General features: G+C 49.1%; 1 protein-coding gene across 3 annotated transcripts in view; it reads left to right on the plus strand.

Annotated features, from left to right (window-relative positions):
* Window positions 1–19,479, plus strand: part of PSME4 (proteasome activator subunit 4) — a 238,832-nt gene that overhangs the window by 156,574 nt on the left and 62,779 nt on the right. For all 3 annotated transcript variants that reach the window (XM_030557730.1, XM_030557731.1, XM_030557732.1), the window contains 4 exons: window positions 757–910; window positions 2,656–2,725; window positions 5,218–5,343; window positions 7,007–7,159. In XM_030557730.1, coding sequence (XP_030413590.1) covers window positions 757–910; window positions 2,656–2,725; window positions 5,218–5,343; window positions 7,007–7,159 — 503 coding nt within the window. The remainder of the gene's footprint in view (window positions 1–756; window positions 911–2,655; window positions 2,726–5,217; window positions 5,344–7,006; window positions 7,160–19,479) is intronic.

The raw sequence follows: 19,479 nt of genomic DNA on the forward strand, positions 1-19,479 counted from the left end.
TGTATTGCACCACTTGTGACCAAAACCTTCCCAAAAACAAGATATGGAAAATGAACTGGAAGCTGGAAGATAAATGTAAGCAGAACTGCTGGAGGATGAGCAGCATTCAAAAAAGTATTTGAAAGAAAATATGTTTGTCTTTTAAACTGAACACCCAAACAAATTTTACAGATATTGGTCCTGTCTAGACTAGACTTCTTGGTTGTGTTATAACTCTAGTTAACTGATATGATTGTAAGCACAAGTATGTGCTCCATGACTAAGGTTGCTACTGTACATGTTTTTGAAGGATAATCGATTATTATTATTTTTTTATGTAAAAGTTCTGGGCAGTCTGCAAGGTTACTCAGTATGCACTACCAGCTGTTCAGTTTTATGGGCTCAGGATCATCCCGGATGTCCTGTTGTTTTTGTACCTCAGAGGTAGCAACCCTATCCAGGACAACACTTGTTCCTAGCCATGAAGTGTCTATATTTGCATTTACAGTTGTGTTAACTGCACTTAATTTCCAATCAGTTAGCTCTAGTTAGAATAGAACTAAAAACTCTAGTTTAGCAGGTCCTGTTTGTACAAAGGTATTGTTGTTAAACTTCTGTGGAAAATTTCATATGGAGAAATTTTTACAAGTGACACACAGACTCTTGAAATGGCACTCTCATGAAAAAGCTGACAGTAAATTATAACCGTGAGGGTCTTTTAACAAGTATGGGCTTGTGAGCAAATCTGATACAACATTATTTCATCTTTAAAAATAGGTGGAGTCCCCAAGCCTTCCAGCATTCAGGCTGGTGACAGATCTGATAACCAGTGGCTGCATTTCAATAGTGAGAGTTTACCAAAGACTAAACAAGCTTGGGAGTCATGTTGTTTTGTGGAGAAAACACACTGGGGATACTATACCTGGCCTCAGTGAGTACTATTAAATTATGTGCATTGTGGGCAAAATTGTATAAGAAAAACAGAAAGTTTGACTAATACTGTTGAAGTTAAAGGGACACTATTAGATTAAAAATAATATTTTTAATTTTCTTAACTATAATTAAAACTGAATTTTTTTTTGCACTTCTCCGGGCATGTACAATGAAAATAGTCTCCATTTCCATGTTTATTGCAAAACAGTTTCCAGCCAATTGTGATATGAGCTTTTTGTGTGCTGCAAACATTGTGGGGTATATTTTTTGTTTAACTATTTCTGTTGGAATTGCATCTCTTAGTCTTGGATTTTGTAAAAGATTGTTTTACAGTCAATCATTACAAAAATATTGGGGGTCTAAATTTGCCCCAATAATGCCCTTTTTTAACGCTAGGTTTGAGAAGTGTTTATTGTCATCAGATTAAGCTCATGTCACGTGGTATGAAAGTATAGAGGATTGCTGAAAAGCGTGTGCATGGAATGGTTGAAATGTGAAAGGGTCAGTATGGATTCATGCTGGGAAGGACACAGTTAGTGACATATTTGCTCTATGAATCCTCATGGAGAAGTTCAGAGAAAAGAGATAGCAACTGGGTATAATCTTTGTGGACTTGAAGCAGGCATACATTCATCTGATTAAAGTTTGTGACAGAGGTGTGCCAGAAAGATACATCCAGTTAAACCAGGATATGTATGAAGGAGTGATTGCTGTAGTCAAAACTAAATTGGGCTTCCGTAGAGAATTTCCAGTAAACATTGGCCTACACTGAGCGTCAGCATTGAGCCCCCTTTTATTTGCAGTTGTTATGGATGTGGTGAGAATATACAAAGTTGGAACCAGCTTGGAACATGATGTTTGCTGATGACTTGGTAATATGTGTGGAAGATTGTGAGACCTGGCAAGCCAGTTTTGAATAGTGACAGCATAGCTTTGAGCAGGCAGGGCCTAGCACCAATGCCGGTAAGACTGAGGCTTTCATGAATGAGGGAAAAGGACTCACCATAGAGGAGAATGCAGGCAGAGAGATTAGAAGAGTGAAACAATTTAAATACCTAGGATTACTTGTTGTTGACGATTGAACCATCAAGTGATACCCAGCATTACACTAAAGCTGTATAGTGCAAATGGTGGGAGCTGACTCCAGTTCTCTGTGACAAAAAGATGCTGTTAAAGTGTATAAAACTGTATTTGACCCATCTTAATGTACAGAAGAGAGACTTATCCAGTCACAAGAAAAGAAATCTGTATGCTCTTCACCATGAAAATGAAGATGTCAGGATTATCCAGTGGTTGGACACTTCATGACAGGGAACAGAACGAGGTTGTAAGAGGGCTTAATGTGGGTTGCTCCAGCTGAACACAAGTTTAGGAAGACTATTATACATTGGTATAGGCATATCCAACAGAGACCAGAGTGTTATGTCAGTAGGATGGCTCTCGCAGTGAGTGTGGATGGAAGATGCCCAAAGGGGAGACCAAAGATGCTGGATATCAGCAGATGTCAGAGATCGGTCTGCACAACAGCCTGATGTACAATCATGTGTTTTGGAAGAAGGCTGTAAGTGTCACCAACCTCAAACAGTGGTGGCAAGAAAGAAGAAATTTGCTTTAGATTTTGGTGTTGGAGACCACAAATTTAATTTGATATCAGTATATAAAATGTAGAGAATTAACATAATTGTTTTTTGTTCTTCCATTTATTTGGGAAGTACGCTAATATATATTTCCTCTAATATTTAGAAATATGGTAGTTTATGCTTCAGCTGAGCAACAGCCAAAGCTTGGGAGGAGGAGAGAGGAGTTGTTAGAGGTAAGCATGCTAGGATTTTTTTAAGCTCTTTTGAAAGTCTGGATTGTTCTGTTTCAAGACTGGCACAGATTATTTGACTTTTAAGTCATCAGAGCACTGAACAATCATCAAGATAATATTTGAAATAAGTTGATGGCCACATTGAATGGCTAATTACTAGGGCTGTCAATTAATCATGGCTAACACATGCAATTAACTCAAAACAAATTAATTTGTTAATCACACACCACGGTGCCATGCTCAGGGGGGCGCTGCTGCCTGCCCTCTCCTTCTGCCGGCCTGTTCCACTGCTGCTCCCACCTCCTCCTTCCTTCCCCCATGGAGCTGCCACTGGCCAAGCTGCTCCAGACAGGGAACCTGCCTGCTGCACAGAGCAGAAGAGTGGGTGGTATCTGGGGGTCCCTGTGTACTCATTTGCTGCTGATCTGGGGCTGGGGAACACACGGAGCCTGGCTGCTGCTGCTAGCCTTAGGGGTGGGCAGGCTGGGCCACTGCCCAGGGCACCAGGGGCGCCTCTGGAGCAGGGTGCCCCTCCTCCCCCCACTGCTGTGCTCTACTCTGCAGCTGCCACTGCTCCTGTTCCCCACCCCAAGGTGCTTGGCACCAAGAGCCGCCTGTCTGCTGTGCAGAGTGGGAGAGGGTGATGTTGGAGTGTCCCTGTCTTCCTGCCCATGTACCCAGTCTCTGCTAAGCTGCAGTGAGTTGACAGGGAGCCTCTGGGTCAGGACTGGGAGCAGCTGGTGCTGTCTGAACAAGCGTTCAGGCTGGGAAGTGCTCTGCTTAAAGAGACAGTGTGCTGAACACACTCACTTTCCCCAACACACACAAACTGTGTCTCGCAGAATCCCTCAACACACACACACTCACACACAATTTGTCTTTCACTCACCTACACACTCCCCCAGCACACACATACTCTCTCTCTCTCTGTCTCACATGTTCACCCAACACACACACACGGTCTCTCATACACAAACATGCTTGCCCCAAATTTACATGATATTCTGTTGTTAATAGTGAAATTAAAACTGCAATTAATCACAATTTATTTTAATCTCGCAATTAATTGTGATTAATATTTGTAATCCTTTGACAGCCCTACCAATTACCAATTTTGCTGATTATAGTTGATAGCATCGGCAAGGAGGTGAGTGTGGACACTGAACTTTACCCTAAAGGTGGCTCTTCCAGAACAGATTTGATGCATAATGGCAACATGGTGTGGAAGGCCTGTTACTCCCGTTCTGTGGATAAACAGGATTTCTGCCTCAGATGCTGTCAGACCAGCCCTTTCACAATCATTACTTTTATCTGAAACTAAAGTTTCTTAGTCTATGGTTATCATGCTAAATAAGCCTTACAATTTGTTTTTAATTCATGTAACCAAATATATATTTTTGCAGATGTTGCACCATCTCTAATCTTCCTCTTTTGAGAAAGGTTAGTGAGTCCTAGAGCTACCTTGCAGTACCATCATCTTGATCCTTCCAGTCTGCTAGTTTTGGTAGTCGATCTCCTCCTGATGTCGAGCAAAGATCAGATAATCTAAAAGTCAATCAGTTGCCTTTGATGCCTCTGCCACATTGTGGTGTTTAATGTACTTGCTGATGCTGGTGTGGGTGTGGACTGGTGGAGTTTCCTTGGAATGCAAAGACTTGAGTGAAGTACTGATGGTGTTGGTGCCTATTTAAAAAAAAAAAAAAAAAAAAAAGTAGGGGCACCTAGAATTATGTAGTGGGTTCACAGCAGTATATGCATTATGAAACAAAGTATTTCTGAGATGTTTTAATCCTTTCCAGTCAGGCATAGTCTGGATTTGTAGAGACATATAAAATAAGAATATAGAATTTGACTTCCTGGTGTATGCAATATGTGGACACCCTTTTAAACATGGGAATAATCCCACTGACTTAATTTGGACATGCTTAAAGGTAAGGGTATTCTCAAGTGCCTTACTGAATTGGAGCTTCTTTGAGGGGAAAGAATAAAAATGAGAAATTACTGAATGTATGAAATCAAAATAAATTTTAAAAAATACCATGGAAAATTGCTATGCAGGGGATCCAAGTTTCAGATTAGTTGGGATACATTTTGCTTAAAAATGTGACCGTGTCAGTGCCCTCATAGTTTCCCTAATAAGTGATTCATGAAATGATGATAAAGATTTTGAAGTGATCAGGAGAGTGCTCATAAGTACAGAGCTGGTGCACCGTAGTCAGTGCCATTGGAAATGGCTGCTTTGAAGGCATTATGTTAGTGGAAGGAAAGATGGCCCAGCATCACTATAGGAGTAAAAGCCTCATGGCACTAAGATGTTGACCTAATGCTTGTTTGGGGAAAATGGAGACTGCATGCATGATTTGGCAAAAGTTTAAAAAATAAAAAAAAATTAAGACTTGGAAAGATTTTTTCCTCCCAAATGAGACTCTTATCATTGTGGTAGTTAAGCACCTTGAATTTAAACTAAGGCTTATCACTGTTTTCTTTTACAGGCAGAACAAATCATATATGATCACTTTTCCGATCCAAAATTTGTTGAGCAGTTAATAAAGTTTCTATCTCTAGAAGACAGAAAAGGAAAAGACAAATTTAATCCTCGCAGATTTTGCCTTTTCAAGGTAACTAGATTTTTATGGATAAGTTACTTCCCATTTATAGATAATTATCAAATCAATGTGAAAAGCATTGCATTCAGTGACCCAGGTAATCACTGTTATTAAATGTTGAGAGAAGGTATGCCCTAAGCACCACTGCGACCAACCTCATTATACTGTCTTCTGATTTCTCCAAATATATTTTTCTCTAATAGTGGTGATATAGAGAGGGCATATACACTTGGGGATAATTCTATTTTGAACATATGAGAAACATTACCTAACTATATACTTAAACTTTAAATTTGCTTCTCAATCTCCTATGTCTCTTACGGAGAAAATATTGTTAAGATCAGTGGCTCCATGTCTAGTTGGCATCGAGTATCAAGCGGAGTGCCCCAAGGGTCAGTCCTGGGGCCAGTAATGTTCAATATCTTCATTAATGATCTGGAGGATGGCGTGGACTGCACTCTCCGCAAGTTTGCAGATGACACTAAACTGGGAGGCGTGGTAGATATGCTGGAGGATAGGGTTAAGATACAGAGGGACTTAGACAAATTAGAGGACTGGGCCAAAAGAAACCTGATGAGGTGCAACAAGAACAAGTGCAGAGTCCTGCACTTAGGAAGAATCCCATGCACTGCTACAGACTAGCGCCCAAATGACTAGGCAGCAGTTCTGTAGAAAAGAACCTAGAGGTTACAGTAGACAAGAAGCTGAATATGAGTCAACAGTGTGCCCTTGTTGCCAAGAAGGCTAATGGCATTTTGGGCTGTATATGTAGGAGCTTTGCCAGCAGATCAAGGGACATGATCATTCCCCTCTCTTTGGCATTGGTGAAGCCTCATCTGGAGTACTGCGTCCAGTTTTGGCCCCCACACTACAAAAAGGATGCGGAAAAATTGGAAAGAGTCCAGCGGAGGGTAACAAAAATGATTAGGGGGCTGGAGCACATGACTTATGAGGAGAGGCTGGGGGAACTGGGATTGTTTAGTCTGCAGAAGGGAAGAATAAGCGGGGATTTGATAACGGCTTTCAACTACCTGAAGAGGGGTTCAAAAAGGATGGATCTAGACTGTTCTCAGCGGAAGCAGATGACAGAACAAGGAGTAATGGTCTCAAGTTGCAGTGGGGGAGGTTTAGGTTGGATATTAGGAAAAACTTTTTCACTAGAAGGGTGAAGCACAGGAATGGTTTACCTAAGGAGGTGGTGGAATCTCCTTCCTTAGAGGTTTTTAAGGTCAGGCTTGACAAAGCCCTGGCTGGGATGATTTAGTTGGGAATTAGTCCTGCTTTGAGCAGGGCATTGGACTAGATGACCTCATGAGATCCCTTCCAACCCTGATATTCTATGATTCTATGACTCATAACACTGTTAATATTTATAAATTTGGTTAAATAATTAAAAACTTGTACAACTCAAAATGATGCATCATGTATGTGTACTATCCATATTTGTATATTGTATCTGCTATAGCCGTAGATGGGTCCAAATTCTGAGGTGTTTGGGACACTAAATAGGAAAAGGAATATTCCATACAGAATTAACACTACTAGTTTTTCAGTGACAGTAGCAATACAAGCTGGTGCTCTTATTAGCCTGGGAATATTAATATAAATTGTATGCAATGTTAAAGGTTAAAAATATTTTAAGTGAAACATTTTTAAGTGTAATCTTGTTTAACAGGGCATATTCAGAAACTTTGATGATGCCTTCTTGCCAGTTCTGAAGCCCCACTTGGAACATCTGGTAGCAGACTCTCATGAAAGTACCCAACGATGTGTAGCTGAAATTATAGCTGGCCTGATAAGAGGCTCTAAACACTGGACATTTGAAAAGGTGTGTACCTAACATTTTTGAGTGATCTGCAAAAGTAAAGGGATCGGTTCCAGTTGTTTAATCAGCATGTGCTCATCAACTGAATGACCAGGTTGAAGGTCTTTCAGCATATTACTTAAAAACTATGCTATCTTAAAAATGCATTTCTACTCTGAAAAGTGACTCTCTTTACATAATATTGTGGAATCCCAAGTTAATTGGGTCTCAGTGGTTTCCGTATTTAAATGTGCTCAGTATGCAAGAAAAAAAAATTTTTTTTTGTAACTTCCAGCCCTGTAAACTCAGTCTGAGGTCTGAAAGTCAACGTGTTCTTTCCATATAGTGCTTCATCAGCAGTAATGAAGATCCTGCAGGCCAGATTAAATACATCATTTATGCCTATGCAACTACATAGTTTGCTGATTATACTCATTGACACTTGCACAAAACCGTAGCCTTGAACTTTTCCATAAATATATACATTCATACATAGCTTTAGACATTGCCATTGATGTGCAAGGTAGAATAAAATCCAGGTCGCTGACTCTTAGCTGTGTTGGTTCAGTAATGCTAAAATAAGCACTGATTTATTTGTTAAAATAAACAGAAATAACTCTGGATACACAGAGCAAACATGAATTAGGAGGCACCAGTTTCACTTTTCAGAGTAAACAGCATTTTAAAAGGTCAAAGAAAAATAATGTGCTGAATGGAGCTGGGTGATTTTTCAGTTCAGCCAGAAAGTGGAAAAATTCAGGGAAAATATTCAGTTTGGTTCTGAAAATAATTCAGAATTTGGAAAAGTCCATTTTGGGACTGCAAACTTGATGGGTCAGGTGGTGTTCCTTTATAACCTATGGCCCAGTGGTTTGGGCACTGCCTGGGATGTGGGAGATCCAGATTTGAATCCACTCTGGAGCAGGGATTTGAACTCAAGATTCCATAAATGTCTCAGATGAGCATCCTAACAACCAAGCTATAGGTGTGTTGCTTTTATTCTCTATTGTTGAAGCTGTTAAAGTTTGTAGATGCAGATTCAAATCTTTGTGCCTGATCCAGAGGAAGGAATAAAATCCATAACTCCTACCTCCTAGGTGAGCGCCTTAATCATCAGGCTATCGAGTTGCTCTCTCTCTTCCCAGCGAATATTTAAGTGTTTCTACATAGTGGAACAACTACAACGGGAGAGATTAAGAACAACAGTCCCGTAGTCTGGTGGTTAAGATGCTCAGGTAAGGTGGGGGCATTGAGGGGGCAGATCTTTGTTCCAGTCGTGCTCCAGATTTAGGGGTTCAGACCTCAGTCTTCCACATCCCAGCCAAGTGCCCTGATCAGGGCCCACGTTACCTAAATTGCATCCTTAGTGAGGCGGGGGAGTGGAGCTGGGTGAGAGATGGAGCTCGGCTGCGGGTGGAGTGGAGGTACAGGTGGACTGGGGCTAGAAGTGAAGCTGGGAGTGGAGCGGGGGATGGAGGTGGATCAGGTCTGGAGGCAGAGCTGGGAGTGGGGCAAGAACATGGAGTGGAGGTGCAGGCAAAGCCAGGGATGAGGGCAAAGCAGGGGTGCAGGCGGAGCGGGGGATGGGGGCAGATGAAAGCTGGGGGAGGAGCTGGGCGGGAGGCAGCAGGACTGGCGCTAGGGGTTTGAGTGTCCTAGGCGCATGGCAATTTCGCCGCCCCACGCGCTGGTCCTGCTGCTCCGGTGGAGCTGCCGCAGTGGTGCCTGCGAAGGGTCCAGTGCTCCGTGGCTCCAGTGGAGCTGCCGCAGTCATGCCTGTGGGCGGTCCACCGACTGTCTGCAGGCACGACTGCAGCAGCTCCACCGGACCAGCAGACCCTCCGCAGGCACCACTGCGGCAGCTCCACCGGAGCCGCCTGCTGCCCCCTCCGGCAGAACGGCGCCCACCAATTATTCTGGCGCCCTAGGCGATTGCTTAGACTACCTAAATGGTAGCGCCGGCCCTGGGAGGCAGGCCAGATTGGAGGTGCAGGTGGTGCAGGAGTTGGGGGCAGAGCGAGGCTGGAGGTGGACTGTGGGCTGTGGCTGTGAGGATCAGAGTGGCAGGGGGCTGTTACTGTGACACTCTCTCTTGACAGCCACCCTACCATGGCACCCTGAGCAGTTGCTCAAGCTAAGGTCAGCCCTGGCACTAACCACTAGGCTAAAGGTGTCAAAGAACAGACTCTCTGCTGAAACACTTTTTTCCCCAGCTGAAACTGATCAGTCAAATTCACAGTTATAGGTCATCTGACATTTCATTTTTGTGTGAATAGGCTATTTTTCAAAAAAAAATCACCCTGCTGTAGTGCTGAATGTATTTTTAGGTTTCCTAGAATTTGAATCTTCACTTCTGCAAATTAACTTTAAACTTTTGTCTCACATCGAGAGTTAGGCCTTGTCTACACCACAAAGTTTTGTTGGCAAAAGCTGCCTTTTGCCAACAAAACAGGGGAGGTGTACACACTACAAAGCTACTTTTGGTGGCAAAACAAAATCACCTCAACATAAAGCCTTTTGCGGCAAAGTTAAAGCGACAAAGCATCAGTGTAGACATTTCTGTTAGTTTTGTTGACAGAACTGGCTTTCCCCAGTATCCCACAATGCCTGCCGTGACTACTCTGCTCACTGTGTTGATCTCTGCTGTGCTGCAGGCATGCACTTCTCTCCTTTCAAAGCTCCAGGAAGTATCTAACAGCTCAGTGTGCTGCTCCACTTGGGGAACAAAGAACAAATAATTGGAAAGCACCTGTTCTTCTTCGAGTGATTGCTCATATCCATTCCAGTTAGGTGTACGCGCCGCGCGTGCACATTCGTCGGAAAACTTTTACCCTAGCAACTCAGTGGGCCGGCAGGTCGCCCCCTAGAGTGGCGCCACCATGGCGCTCCATATATACTCCTGCCGGCCCACCCGCTCCTCAGTTCCTTCTTACCGCCCGTGTCGGTCGTTGGAACAGTGGAGCGCGGCTTAGCTGACCTCCACTTCCCTAGCTACTCGTTTTCTCGTATATAATTATGCAGTTATAACACTTTTATATATATATTTGTATGGTTATACGTGTTTTCTTTGCTAACATGGTTAGTTTAGTTAGCGGGGTTCAGGAAGTAGCCCCTTCCATGAGCCCAGTGCCGGAGCCATGCATGGCTCACCGGGTTTTCAAAAGGGGCCCGGCTTGCCAGAAGCCGCGGCCGAAGAGAGATCTACATGACTCCTGTTTGAAGTGCCTCAGGGAATCACACTTGACAGATAAGTGCCCCATTTGCAAGGCTTTTAAGCCGAGAACAAAAAGGTGCGGGACTTTCACTTGCCCCTCCACCTTGGGCGCGGAGCGATGTTCAAGCGGCGGGCAGAAGCGCCTCCTCGGCACCGGACCCCGCCGGTACCACCAAGGCCTTTCGGCACCGACCGTCGCCGGCACCGATGTCGACTCGGCACCGTTCCCTTCTTCCGAGGTCGAGAGAGTCTACGATTCCTGCTGGTGCCTGGCGGCTCCCCGGCACGCGCCGTGGTTGAGCCCCCTGCTCCCGTTACTTCCGTGCCACCTGCATCGCAGCCAGAGAGCTCGCCTCAGTTGCGTTATCCGGCCTGCAGAGGCACCGATGACTTCGGCTCCGTCGATTCCAGTCCCCCAGGACCAGGGAATCCGGTGCCTGGCAGCTCCCCGGCTCGCGCCGTGGTAGAGCTTACTGCCCCTGCTGCTTCTGTGCCAGCTGCACCACAGCTAGACAGCTCGTCTAAGATGGCTCGCCCGGCACCGACGACGTCGGCACCGTCGATCCCGGTCCCACGAGGGCCGTAGAATCCGGTGCCTGACGGCTCCCCGGCACGCGCCGTGGTTGAGCGTATTGCTCCTGCTGCTTCCGTGCCAGCGGCACCGCAGCCAGAGAGCTCGTCTAGTCGGATCGCCCGGCGCTGACACCTACTACGGCACCGATGACGTCGTCACCGTCGATCCCGGTCCCATAAGGGCCGTAGAATCCGGTGCCTGACGGCTCCCCGGCACACGCCGTGGTTGAGCGTCTTGCTCCTGCTGCTTCCGTGCCAGCGGCACCGCAGCCAGAGAGCTCGTCTAGTCGGATTGCCCGGCGCTGACGCCTGCTACGGCACCGATGACGTCGTCACCGTCGATCCCGGTCCCACAAGGGCCGTGGAATCCGGTGCCTGACGGCTCCCCGGCACGCGCCGTGGTTGAGCGTATTGCTCCTGCTGCTTCCGTGCCAGCGGCACCGCAGCCAGAGGGCTCGTCTACGTCGGATCGCCCGGCACCGACGCCTGCTGCGGCACCGATGGCGTCGGCACCATCGATCCCGGTCCCACACGGGCCGTAGAATCCGGTGCCTGACGGCTCCCCGGCACGCGCCGTGGTTGAGCGTATTGCTCCGGCTGCTTCCGTGCCAACGGCACCGCAGCCAGAGGGCTCGTCTACGTCGGATCGCCCGGCACCGACACCTGCTGCGGCACCGATGGCGTCGGCACCGTCGATCCCGGTCCCACACGGGCCGTAGAATGCGGTGCCTGACGGCTCCCCGGCACGCGCCGTGGTTGAGCGTATTGCTCCGGCTGCTTCCGTGCCAACGGCACCGCAGCCAGAGAGCTCGTCTACGTCGGATCGCCCGGCACCGACACCTGCTGCGGCACCGATGACGTCGGCACCGTCGATCCCGGTCCCGCAAGGGCCGTAGTATCCAGTGCCTGACGGCTCCCCGGCACGCGCCGTGGTCGAGCTAATTCTCCGGCTGCTTCCGTGCCAACGGCACCACGGCCAGAGGGCTAGTCTAAGTCGGATCGCCCGGCACCGACACCTGCTGCGGCACCGATGACGTCGGCACCGTCGATCCCGGTCCCGCAAGGGCCGTAGAATCCGGTGCCTGACGGCTCCCAGGCACGCGCCGTGGTTGAGCTCCTGTTCCGGCTGCTTCCATCGGCACCGTCGATTCCAGTCCCACAAGGGCTATCGAATCCGGTGCCCGACGGCTCCCCGGCACGCGCCGTGGTTGAGCGTATTACTCCCGCTGCTTCAGTGCTGACGGCACCCCAGCCAGACGGCTTATCCAACTCGGTTCTCCCGGCACCGGCACCTACCGAAGCTCTGCTGACCTCGGTACCATGGATCCCGGCCCCACGAGGGCCGTCGAATCCGGTGCCTGACAGCTCCCCAGTACGCACTGTGGTTGAGCCTGCTGTTCCCTGCGCGCCGGAGATGTTACCAACGGCGAGGGCTCTCAGTGCCATGACGGAGTCAGTGCTGCCTGACCTGGGCACCGCCGGTACGGGTAATACAGTCTCTTCAAGGGACTGTCCCCTGTCAGTACAGCAGAGCGGCACCGTCCATGATCACGGTCCCGCAGACGCTCCAAGTCCTGTCGGCACGCCGGACACCACTGGCAGTCCCGGTACTGTTTTCCTCGGTACTGGTCACACTCACTGCACCGGTCGGTATCCCGTTCGCCGTCCCGCTATCGGCACCGTTCCGACATCTGGCACCGGGGCAGGTACCTTGACTCCTGTAGCTCTTCTCCGAGCCTCGAGATCTCGGTCGACCTCCCGACACCGTTCTGGTTGCGGGTCTGGATCTCGTTCCAGGTACCGATACGCCTTCCGATGCCGGTCCCCGGTGCCGAGTTGGGCAAGGTCCGAGTGAGTCAGAGACTCGGCCCGTGCCCTCTTTTAGTACCTCCATGGCCGTCCGGACACGCATCCGTGTCACCCCATATGCGCGGATTTTATGCTCAGGACCACGATCCTGATATCATGGCCAGCGGGCGCCAGCCCCGAAGCAGAAAGAGCCTTGGCGAATGCAAGGTGTACTCTGCAGGGGCCCTGCGCCTCTGGGTAGCAAAGCAACAAGCCTTGCTTAGCTGCGATAATTATAGCACCTGGGTGGAGGAGTTTCTCCCTCGAACCTCCCACCTAGAGTTTGCTGCCGTCTTGGAGGACGGGGGAAAGAATTTACCCTTTGTTGGTAAAGGCATCTTCGCGGCAGAGACAGCCCCAGACTGCGAAGCCTGCTGGACAATAGGGTCCTAATGCGTCTCAGCATGTATACGCCTGCGACCAAACGCAGGCCTTTATGGCCCCAGCCGCCATACTCTGTGCCTAGCCAGAGGCAGAACTCTGGAAAACGGCAAGGCCAAGGTGGTCGCAGACAAACGTCAGGCCCCCTAAAAAGCCAAAGTCAAGGTCCCTCGCAATTACCACTGGGACCAAAGACGGACCTTCCAAGGTTCGCCGGAGGGCGGTGTACCAGTCGCAGGACGGGATCCTGATCCCGCTTTCTCCTGGCATGGCCCCAGTTACTTTTAGATCGCTGGGTCCTGCGCACGATGGAGCATAGGTACCACCTTTAAATTGCTCCAGCCCTGTCCCCCTTCAGCGGACGAAAGGGGCTAGGGGGTTTACTCCCGTTATGCCCTAGTCCCCCACTCGACCACAGGTCTCAGACCTCCCTGGTCCTGCGTGGACTCAACCGGTTTGGGATAAGGTTGAAGTTCTGCATGGTATCCCTGGGAACCATTATTCCATCCTTGCCTCCGGGGGGCTACTATGCCGCCCTGGATAGGAAGGACGCGTACTTTCGCAATGCCATCTTTCCTCCGCATGGGAGATGCCTCCGCTTTATAGCCAGCGGTGAATACTCCTGGTTTACGGCCATAGTCGCCGCCTACCGTAGCTATGTCGGATATGCGTTTTTCCGTATTGGGACGATTCGCTTATCCGAGGAGACTCTGACACACAAACCACTCAGCCCGTGGGCATCGTCACGGTCTTATTCACAGATCAAGGCCTGATGATTACTATAGAGCAATCCGCTCTGGTTCCCACGCAGAGGTTGGGCTTCCTAGGGGCTATCTTGGTCTCCTACCTAGCCGGAGCCTGCTTATCGCAACTGCGGTTTTAGGCGATGGCATCAATCATCTGAGGTCTGAAGGCTTTCCCAACGACCTCAGCTCGTTCTTGTCTCAGTCTCCTGGGTCCATGGTTGCCCGCAAGTTTGTAACCAAAAGCGCCAAGCTCCGCCTCCGTCCTCTCCAAGTCCGGCCCACCTCGGCGTACCGCTTGGACAGGGAGCCAATGGTCATGGTAGTCACCGTTCCCTCGAACGCCTTAGGCTCCCTAGAGTGGTGGCTAACTCCCTCCTTGGTGTGGACAGGATGCGGTTTCATCCGCCCCAGCCCTCACTGCCCCTGACGGCGGACGCATCATCTCTCTGCTCGAGTGCTCATGGTCACCTCCGAGCTTAAGGCCTTCGGTCTTCTAGGGAGCTGGCATTCCTCATTAATGCCCCAAAAATGAGAGTAGTCCGCCTGGCATGCCAGGGGTTCCAGCGGCAGCTGCGAGGCCGTTGTATCTCGGTGTTTACAGCCAACACAATGGCCAGGTGCTTCATAAGCATTCAGGGGGGACATAGTCCTCCCCCCTTTTTTGTCAGGAGGCCATCCATTTCCGGGTCTTTTGCATGGCCCACTCGATGGAGCTGGCGACGTCCTTTCTCCCAGGCGTTCGGAACGTCTTATCTCTTTGACTCAGCAGGTCTTTCCTGTCTTACGAGTCATCACTCTGCCCCATGTGAGGCGTCCCGCTTTCCGGAAGTGGAAATGGTTCCTCACACAGACCTGTTCGCTCACCGCGAGTGCAGGAAATGCCAGGTGTTCTGCTCCTTCCAAGGTCTCTCCTCGGAATCGATCTTGGACGCATTCCTGATGCCGTGGAACGGCCAACTGCATTATGCCTTCCCGCTGTTCCCACTGGTTCGTTACGCACTGACATACCACGTTGCTCGGCCTGTCAGCCCAGACCTCATCACTCAGGGCAATGACAGGCTTCGTCACTTGGACCTGCAGCCTCTTCGCCTCACGTACCTGAGTCGGGGTGACAGGCAGCCTTCCGCCTGGTCAACGTACCGAGCCAGGTGGAAGCGTTTCCTTTACAGCTGCAGTACGCTCGATCTTGCTCCTGCTGAGGTCTCGATCCCCTCTATTTGGCCTGCCTCTGGCCTTCAGCGGCAGGATCTGGCGGTATCATCGCTGAGGATGCTCTCAGCAGCCATCCCTACCTTCCAGCAGGCTAAGATGGACGTTCAGTGTCCCACTATGGGTTCGAGGTCCCTCAAGGGCTTGGAGCGCTTGCACCCTCGGGTGCGCCGCCCAGCCCCGCCCTGGGGCCTCAACCTAGTCTTGGCCAGACGGGTCTCTGAGATCAGAGCTCTTACGAAGGTTCCACTAAGACAAGGTGCAGTTATGACCGCACCCGGCTTTCCTCCCTAAGGTGTTTTGGCCTTTCATGTTACCCACAGCTCAACGCAATGGGCATAACCGTTGCACTCCTTGGACATCTGTGGAGTGCTCGCATTATGTTGTGCTGACAGAATCATTTCCTAAGGTGCCCCAGCTCTGCCCCGGTAGCGGGCCAAAGGGAGGGCTTGCTTGTTTTCCTCTCAGAGGATCTCATCTTGGGTGATGGCGGACATCCCCACTTGTTATGATTTGGCTCATATTTCCCCAAGCCACATCACCGTGCATTCTACCAGGGCTCAGGCTTCATCTGCCGCCTTGCTGGCTCGTGTTTCTACCTACGAGACCTGTCGCGAAGCTCCATTGGTCCTCGGTCCTTACCTTTGCTTCGCAGTATGCCCTGGTTCAAGAGAGGCTGTAGCCTCTGGCTCGGCAGTTTTATTCTGCCACATTTCACTCCGACCCCACCGCCTTTGTAAGGCTTGGGATTCACCTAACTGGAATGGATATGAGCAATCACTCGAAGAAGAAAAGACGGTTACTCACCTTTGTAACTGTTGTTCTTCGAGATGTGTTGCTCATATCCATTCCGCACCCGCCCTCCTTCCCCACTGTCGGAGTAGCCGGCAAGAAGGAACTGAGGAGCGGGTGGGCCGGCAGGAGTATATATGGAGCGCCATGGTGGCGCCACTCTAGGGGGCGACCTGCCGGCCCACTGAGTTGCTAGGGTAAAAGTTTTCCGACGAATGTGCACGCGCGGCGCGTACACCTAACTGGAATGGATATGAGCAACACATCTCGAAGAACAACAGTTACAAAGGTGAGTAACCGTCTTTTCTGCCCTTCACTAGGAACACCAAGGCAGGCCGACTGCTGCTGCAGGGAGCAAGGTGGGGTTGGGTTGGGGGAGGAGAGGACTGCTGTGCTGTGTTGATGTTCCCCAGGACATCTGAGGAGGCTGTGGGATAACTGAGGAACTCACAAAACCATAGGCAGGGAGGCAGAGTGGGCTGCTTCTGGAAAGACTCTTGTGCCAAGCAGAGCCGGGGGCTGACATGGCGGGGTGTCCCCCTGCCTCAGGATCAGCCTGCTGTTGGTCAGCCTGCTGTTTCCCTTTCCCCAGGCACACCACTCTCCTCTCCCTCACCCTACATACTTCAGTTGAAAAAGCAACTGACAGTCTACTAGGATGCCCCTGGAAGGGAACGATGGGATTGATAAACCTGCATCCTGTGATGCTGAACCTGCCCCATGAGGCAATGCAACTCTTCCCAAAACACCCTGTGGCCAGTTGCATAGTGGGATAGCTACCACAGTGCACTGCTCTCTGTGTCAAAGCAAGAGCAGCTAGTGTGGATGCACTCTGCTGACACAAGGGGTTAGTGCGGACATGCAACAGCAGTTTTAATTTAAGTGGCATAACTTTTGCCAACAACATTTTGTAATGTAAACAAGACCTTAAATGAATTTTAACATAATTAGCTATACATTGCTTATTACTGCATTAAAAAAAATTAAGAGTACTGTGTTGCAAACATGGGAATAAAGTATCTGAGACTGGAGACTACAAAAGTGCCCTGTCATTTGTTGGGATTTTCCTTTATGCTCTAAAACAATTATGTAGAATACTGAGTCGTGTTATCTTGAATCAACTGATCAATCTCTAGAAAGTGTACTAAACAAGTAAAACCTCTTGACGTACACCCAAACCTCAACACCATCTAGTAATAGAGAAAATGAGTCATTAACAGTCTTTGAAGTGTTTAAGAAATTAAGAGATTGTTAAAAAGGGAATTCAAGTCTCTTAATTAAAAAATGTTGTACTCAACAAAATATACATTCTAGATTTTGCTCCTTACATAGGTCACTACATTTCAGAGTGCTTTGGGATGAAAGGCACCATGTAAATGTAAGATAATTTCATCCATAAGATAATGGAAGATTTGCCTTGAAGGCTGATCTCATGGCAAATCCCATTGTTGGGACTACTTGCTACAGTTTATATATGGCAGCTGGAAACATTAGGAATTATATCTCACAATTATAAATCAAAAGATCTGGGTTCTATTGGTGCCTCTTGCACTGAGTGATTTCCAGGGATTAGCTGTGTGACCTTGGGCAAGTGATTTGACTTACTCAATTTCCTCATGGAAATAACACTTCCCTACCCTACATCAAAAGTATTGTGAGGCTTAATTCACTGAAGTTTTGTAAGCGCTTTGCATTTCCACGTATATTCTGTTCAAAGATCTCAGTGTATTGCTGCTGCTGTTATATTTCCCTTTTATAGCACCTCATACAAACTGCTTCCCAAAACTCTTTGCAGATCTGAATTTGGGGGTTTGGCTGAGCTTGTGAGGTTTTACACTTAATTTGGTGGCATCTCTCTGTTTAGACCAGTGATACTTAGGCTGAGGTGCCTGAGCCACACGTGGCTCTTTAATGTATCTCCTACAGTTCTTTGCAGCACGTGATATTAAAACACTTATTAACCAATCTAAGTTGTTAACTAATTTGGATGCTTTTGCTATATTATTAACCTCTTGTAGTTAATGAAATAATAATTGTTCTTCAGTCATTTTGCTGTGAGAATAATATATATTGTTGACAAAGTTCCTCCTCTACCTTGGTGGGTCCTGCGCTTATTTGACAGATTTGCTCACCTCAGTGATCTCCCCCACAGTCTGGGTCAACTTCTCCTGTGTCTGATCAGGAGTTGGCAGGTTTGTGGGGAACCCGGGCCTGCCCTCTACTCCAGGTTCCAGCCCAGGGCCCTATGGATTGCAGCTGTCTATAGTGCCTCCTGTAACAGCTGCTTCTTCTTCGAGTGCTGTCCCTGTGGGTGCTCCACTCTAGGTGACAGTGCGTCCCAGCGCTGTTGATCGGAGATTTTCGGTGGCACGCACCCAGATGGTATCTCCCGTCTAGTTGGAATCTTCCTGAGTGCGTGCGCTCCACACCCTCCTCAGTTCCTTCTCAACCGTCCTTGGCTGAAGACGGGACTCGGGGCAGTGCTACTTTCTCTTCCCTGATCTCTATAGGAAACAGTAACAAAGAACATAGAAATAATTATTAATTACTTCCCAGTTGTTTCCCTTCCTTTAGTATAGTTACATAGTTAGTTACTTTGTTAAAAAAAAACCCAAAAAACTCCTCAGGCTTGTCTCCCATTGAGACTCTCTTCTCTTACTCATAATGCCAGGACCTTCAGGTTTCAAAAGATGCATCTCCTGTCAGGACTCCATGCCATGCTCAGATGGCCATTCTCATTGTGTGAAGTGCCTCAGGGACACCCACATCCCCGCGAAGTGCCTCCATTGTGTGAGCCTCAGGTCAAGAGCTCGTCGTGACAGGGATCTGCGCCTCAAGATCATCATGATGGAAAAATCCCTGCAGCCGCTGTCGGAGACAGGAAAGGTAGAACCCGCTCCCACACGCTCCCCAGCCAGATCGGAACCGGTGGGGAACGTTGCTTCACCCTCCCTGGAGCGGAGGCAAGAAGCTCAGCAGTCTCACAAATGAGATGCTAACAAGGGTAGGGGGTCTCCAGCGAGATCCCTACCCCCTGTGCTGACAGCCAGAAAGACAGCTGTTTCAGCCTCTCCTAATGCCTCAGGAACCGCTCTGACTGACAGAGCTTAGAGGCAGGGACCGCGCGGGGAAGGCACCTACTGACTCGGTCCCCTCAGCGCCGCAAACGACTGCGGCGCCGACACCTCACTCCTCTTCGGCACCGAGGAAGGCTACAGCACCGGCACCACGTTCCTCCTTGGCACCGACATTGACCGCGGTGCTGGCAGCGCATTCGGCTCCGAGACCCAGAACGACCGCGGCACTTACAGCCTGGTCAATTTCAGCGCTAAAAGCGGCCGCGGTGCCGCCAGCGCGCTCAGCCTCAGCGACGAAAATAGTTGCGGTGCCGACACTGCGATCAGCCTCGGCACCGCGAAGAGGGTCGGCACCCAGCCACTCTTCTGCCTGCGCACCAGCAGCAAACCCCCTGCAGAGCACCTCGAGGCTCAACACAGCAGGACACTCTCTGCCACTCTCTCCTACTAAAGAACCAGAGCAGAGAGCAGGCTTAGATCAGCCTAGAGAGCAGGAGCAACAGC

This window comes from Gopherus evgoodei, chromosome 3, assembly GCF_007399415.2.
Source record: "Gopherus evgoodei ecotype Sinaloan lineage chromosome 3, rGopEvg1_v1.p, whole genome shotgun sequence".
NCBI lineage: Eukaryota > Metazoa > Chordata > Testudines > Testudinidae > Gopherus > Gopherus evgoodei.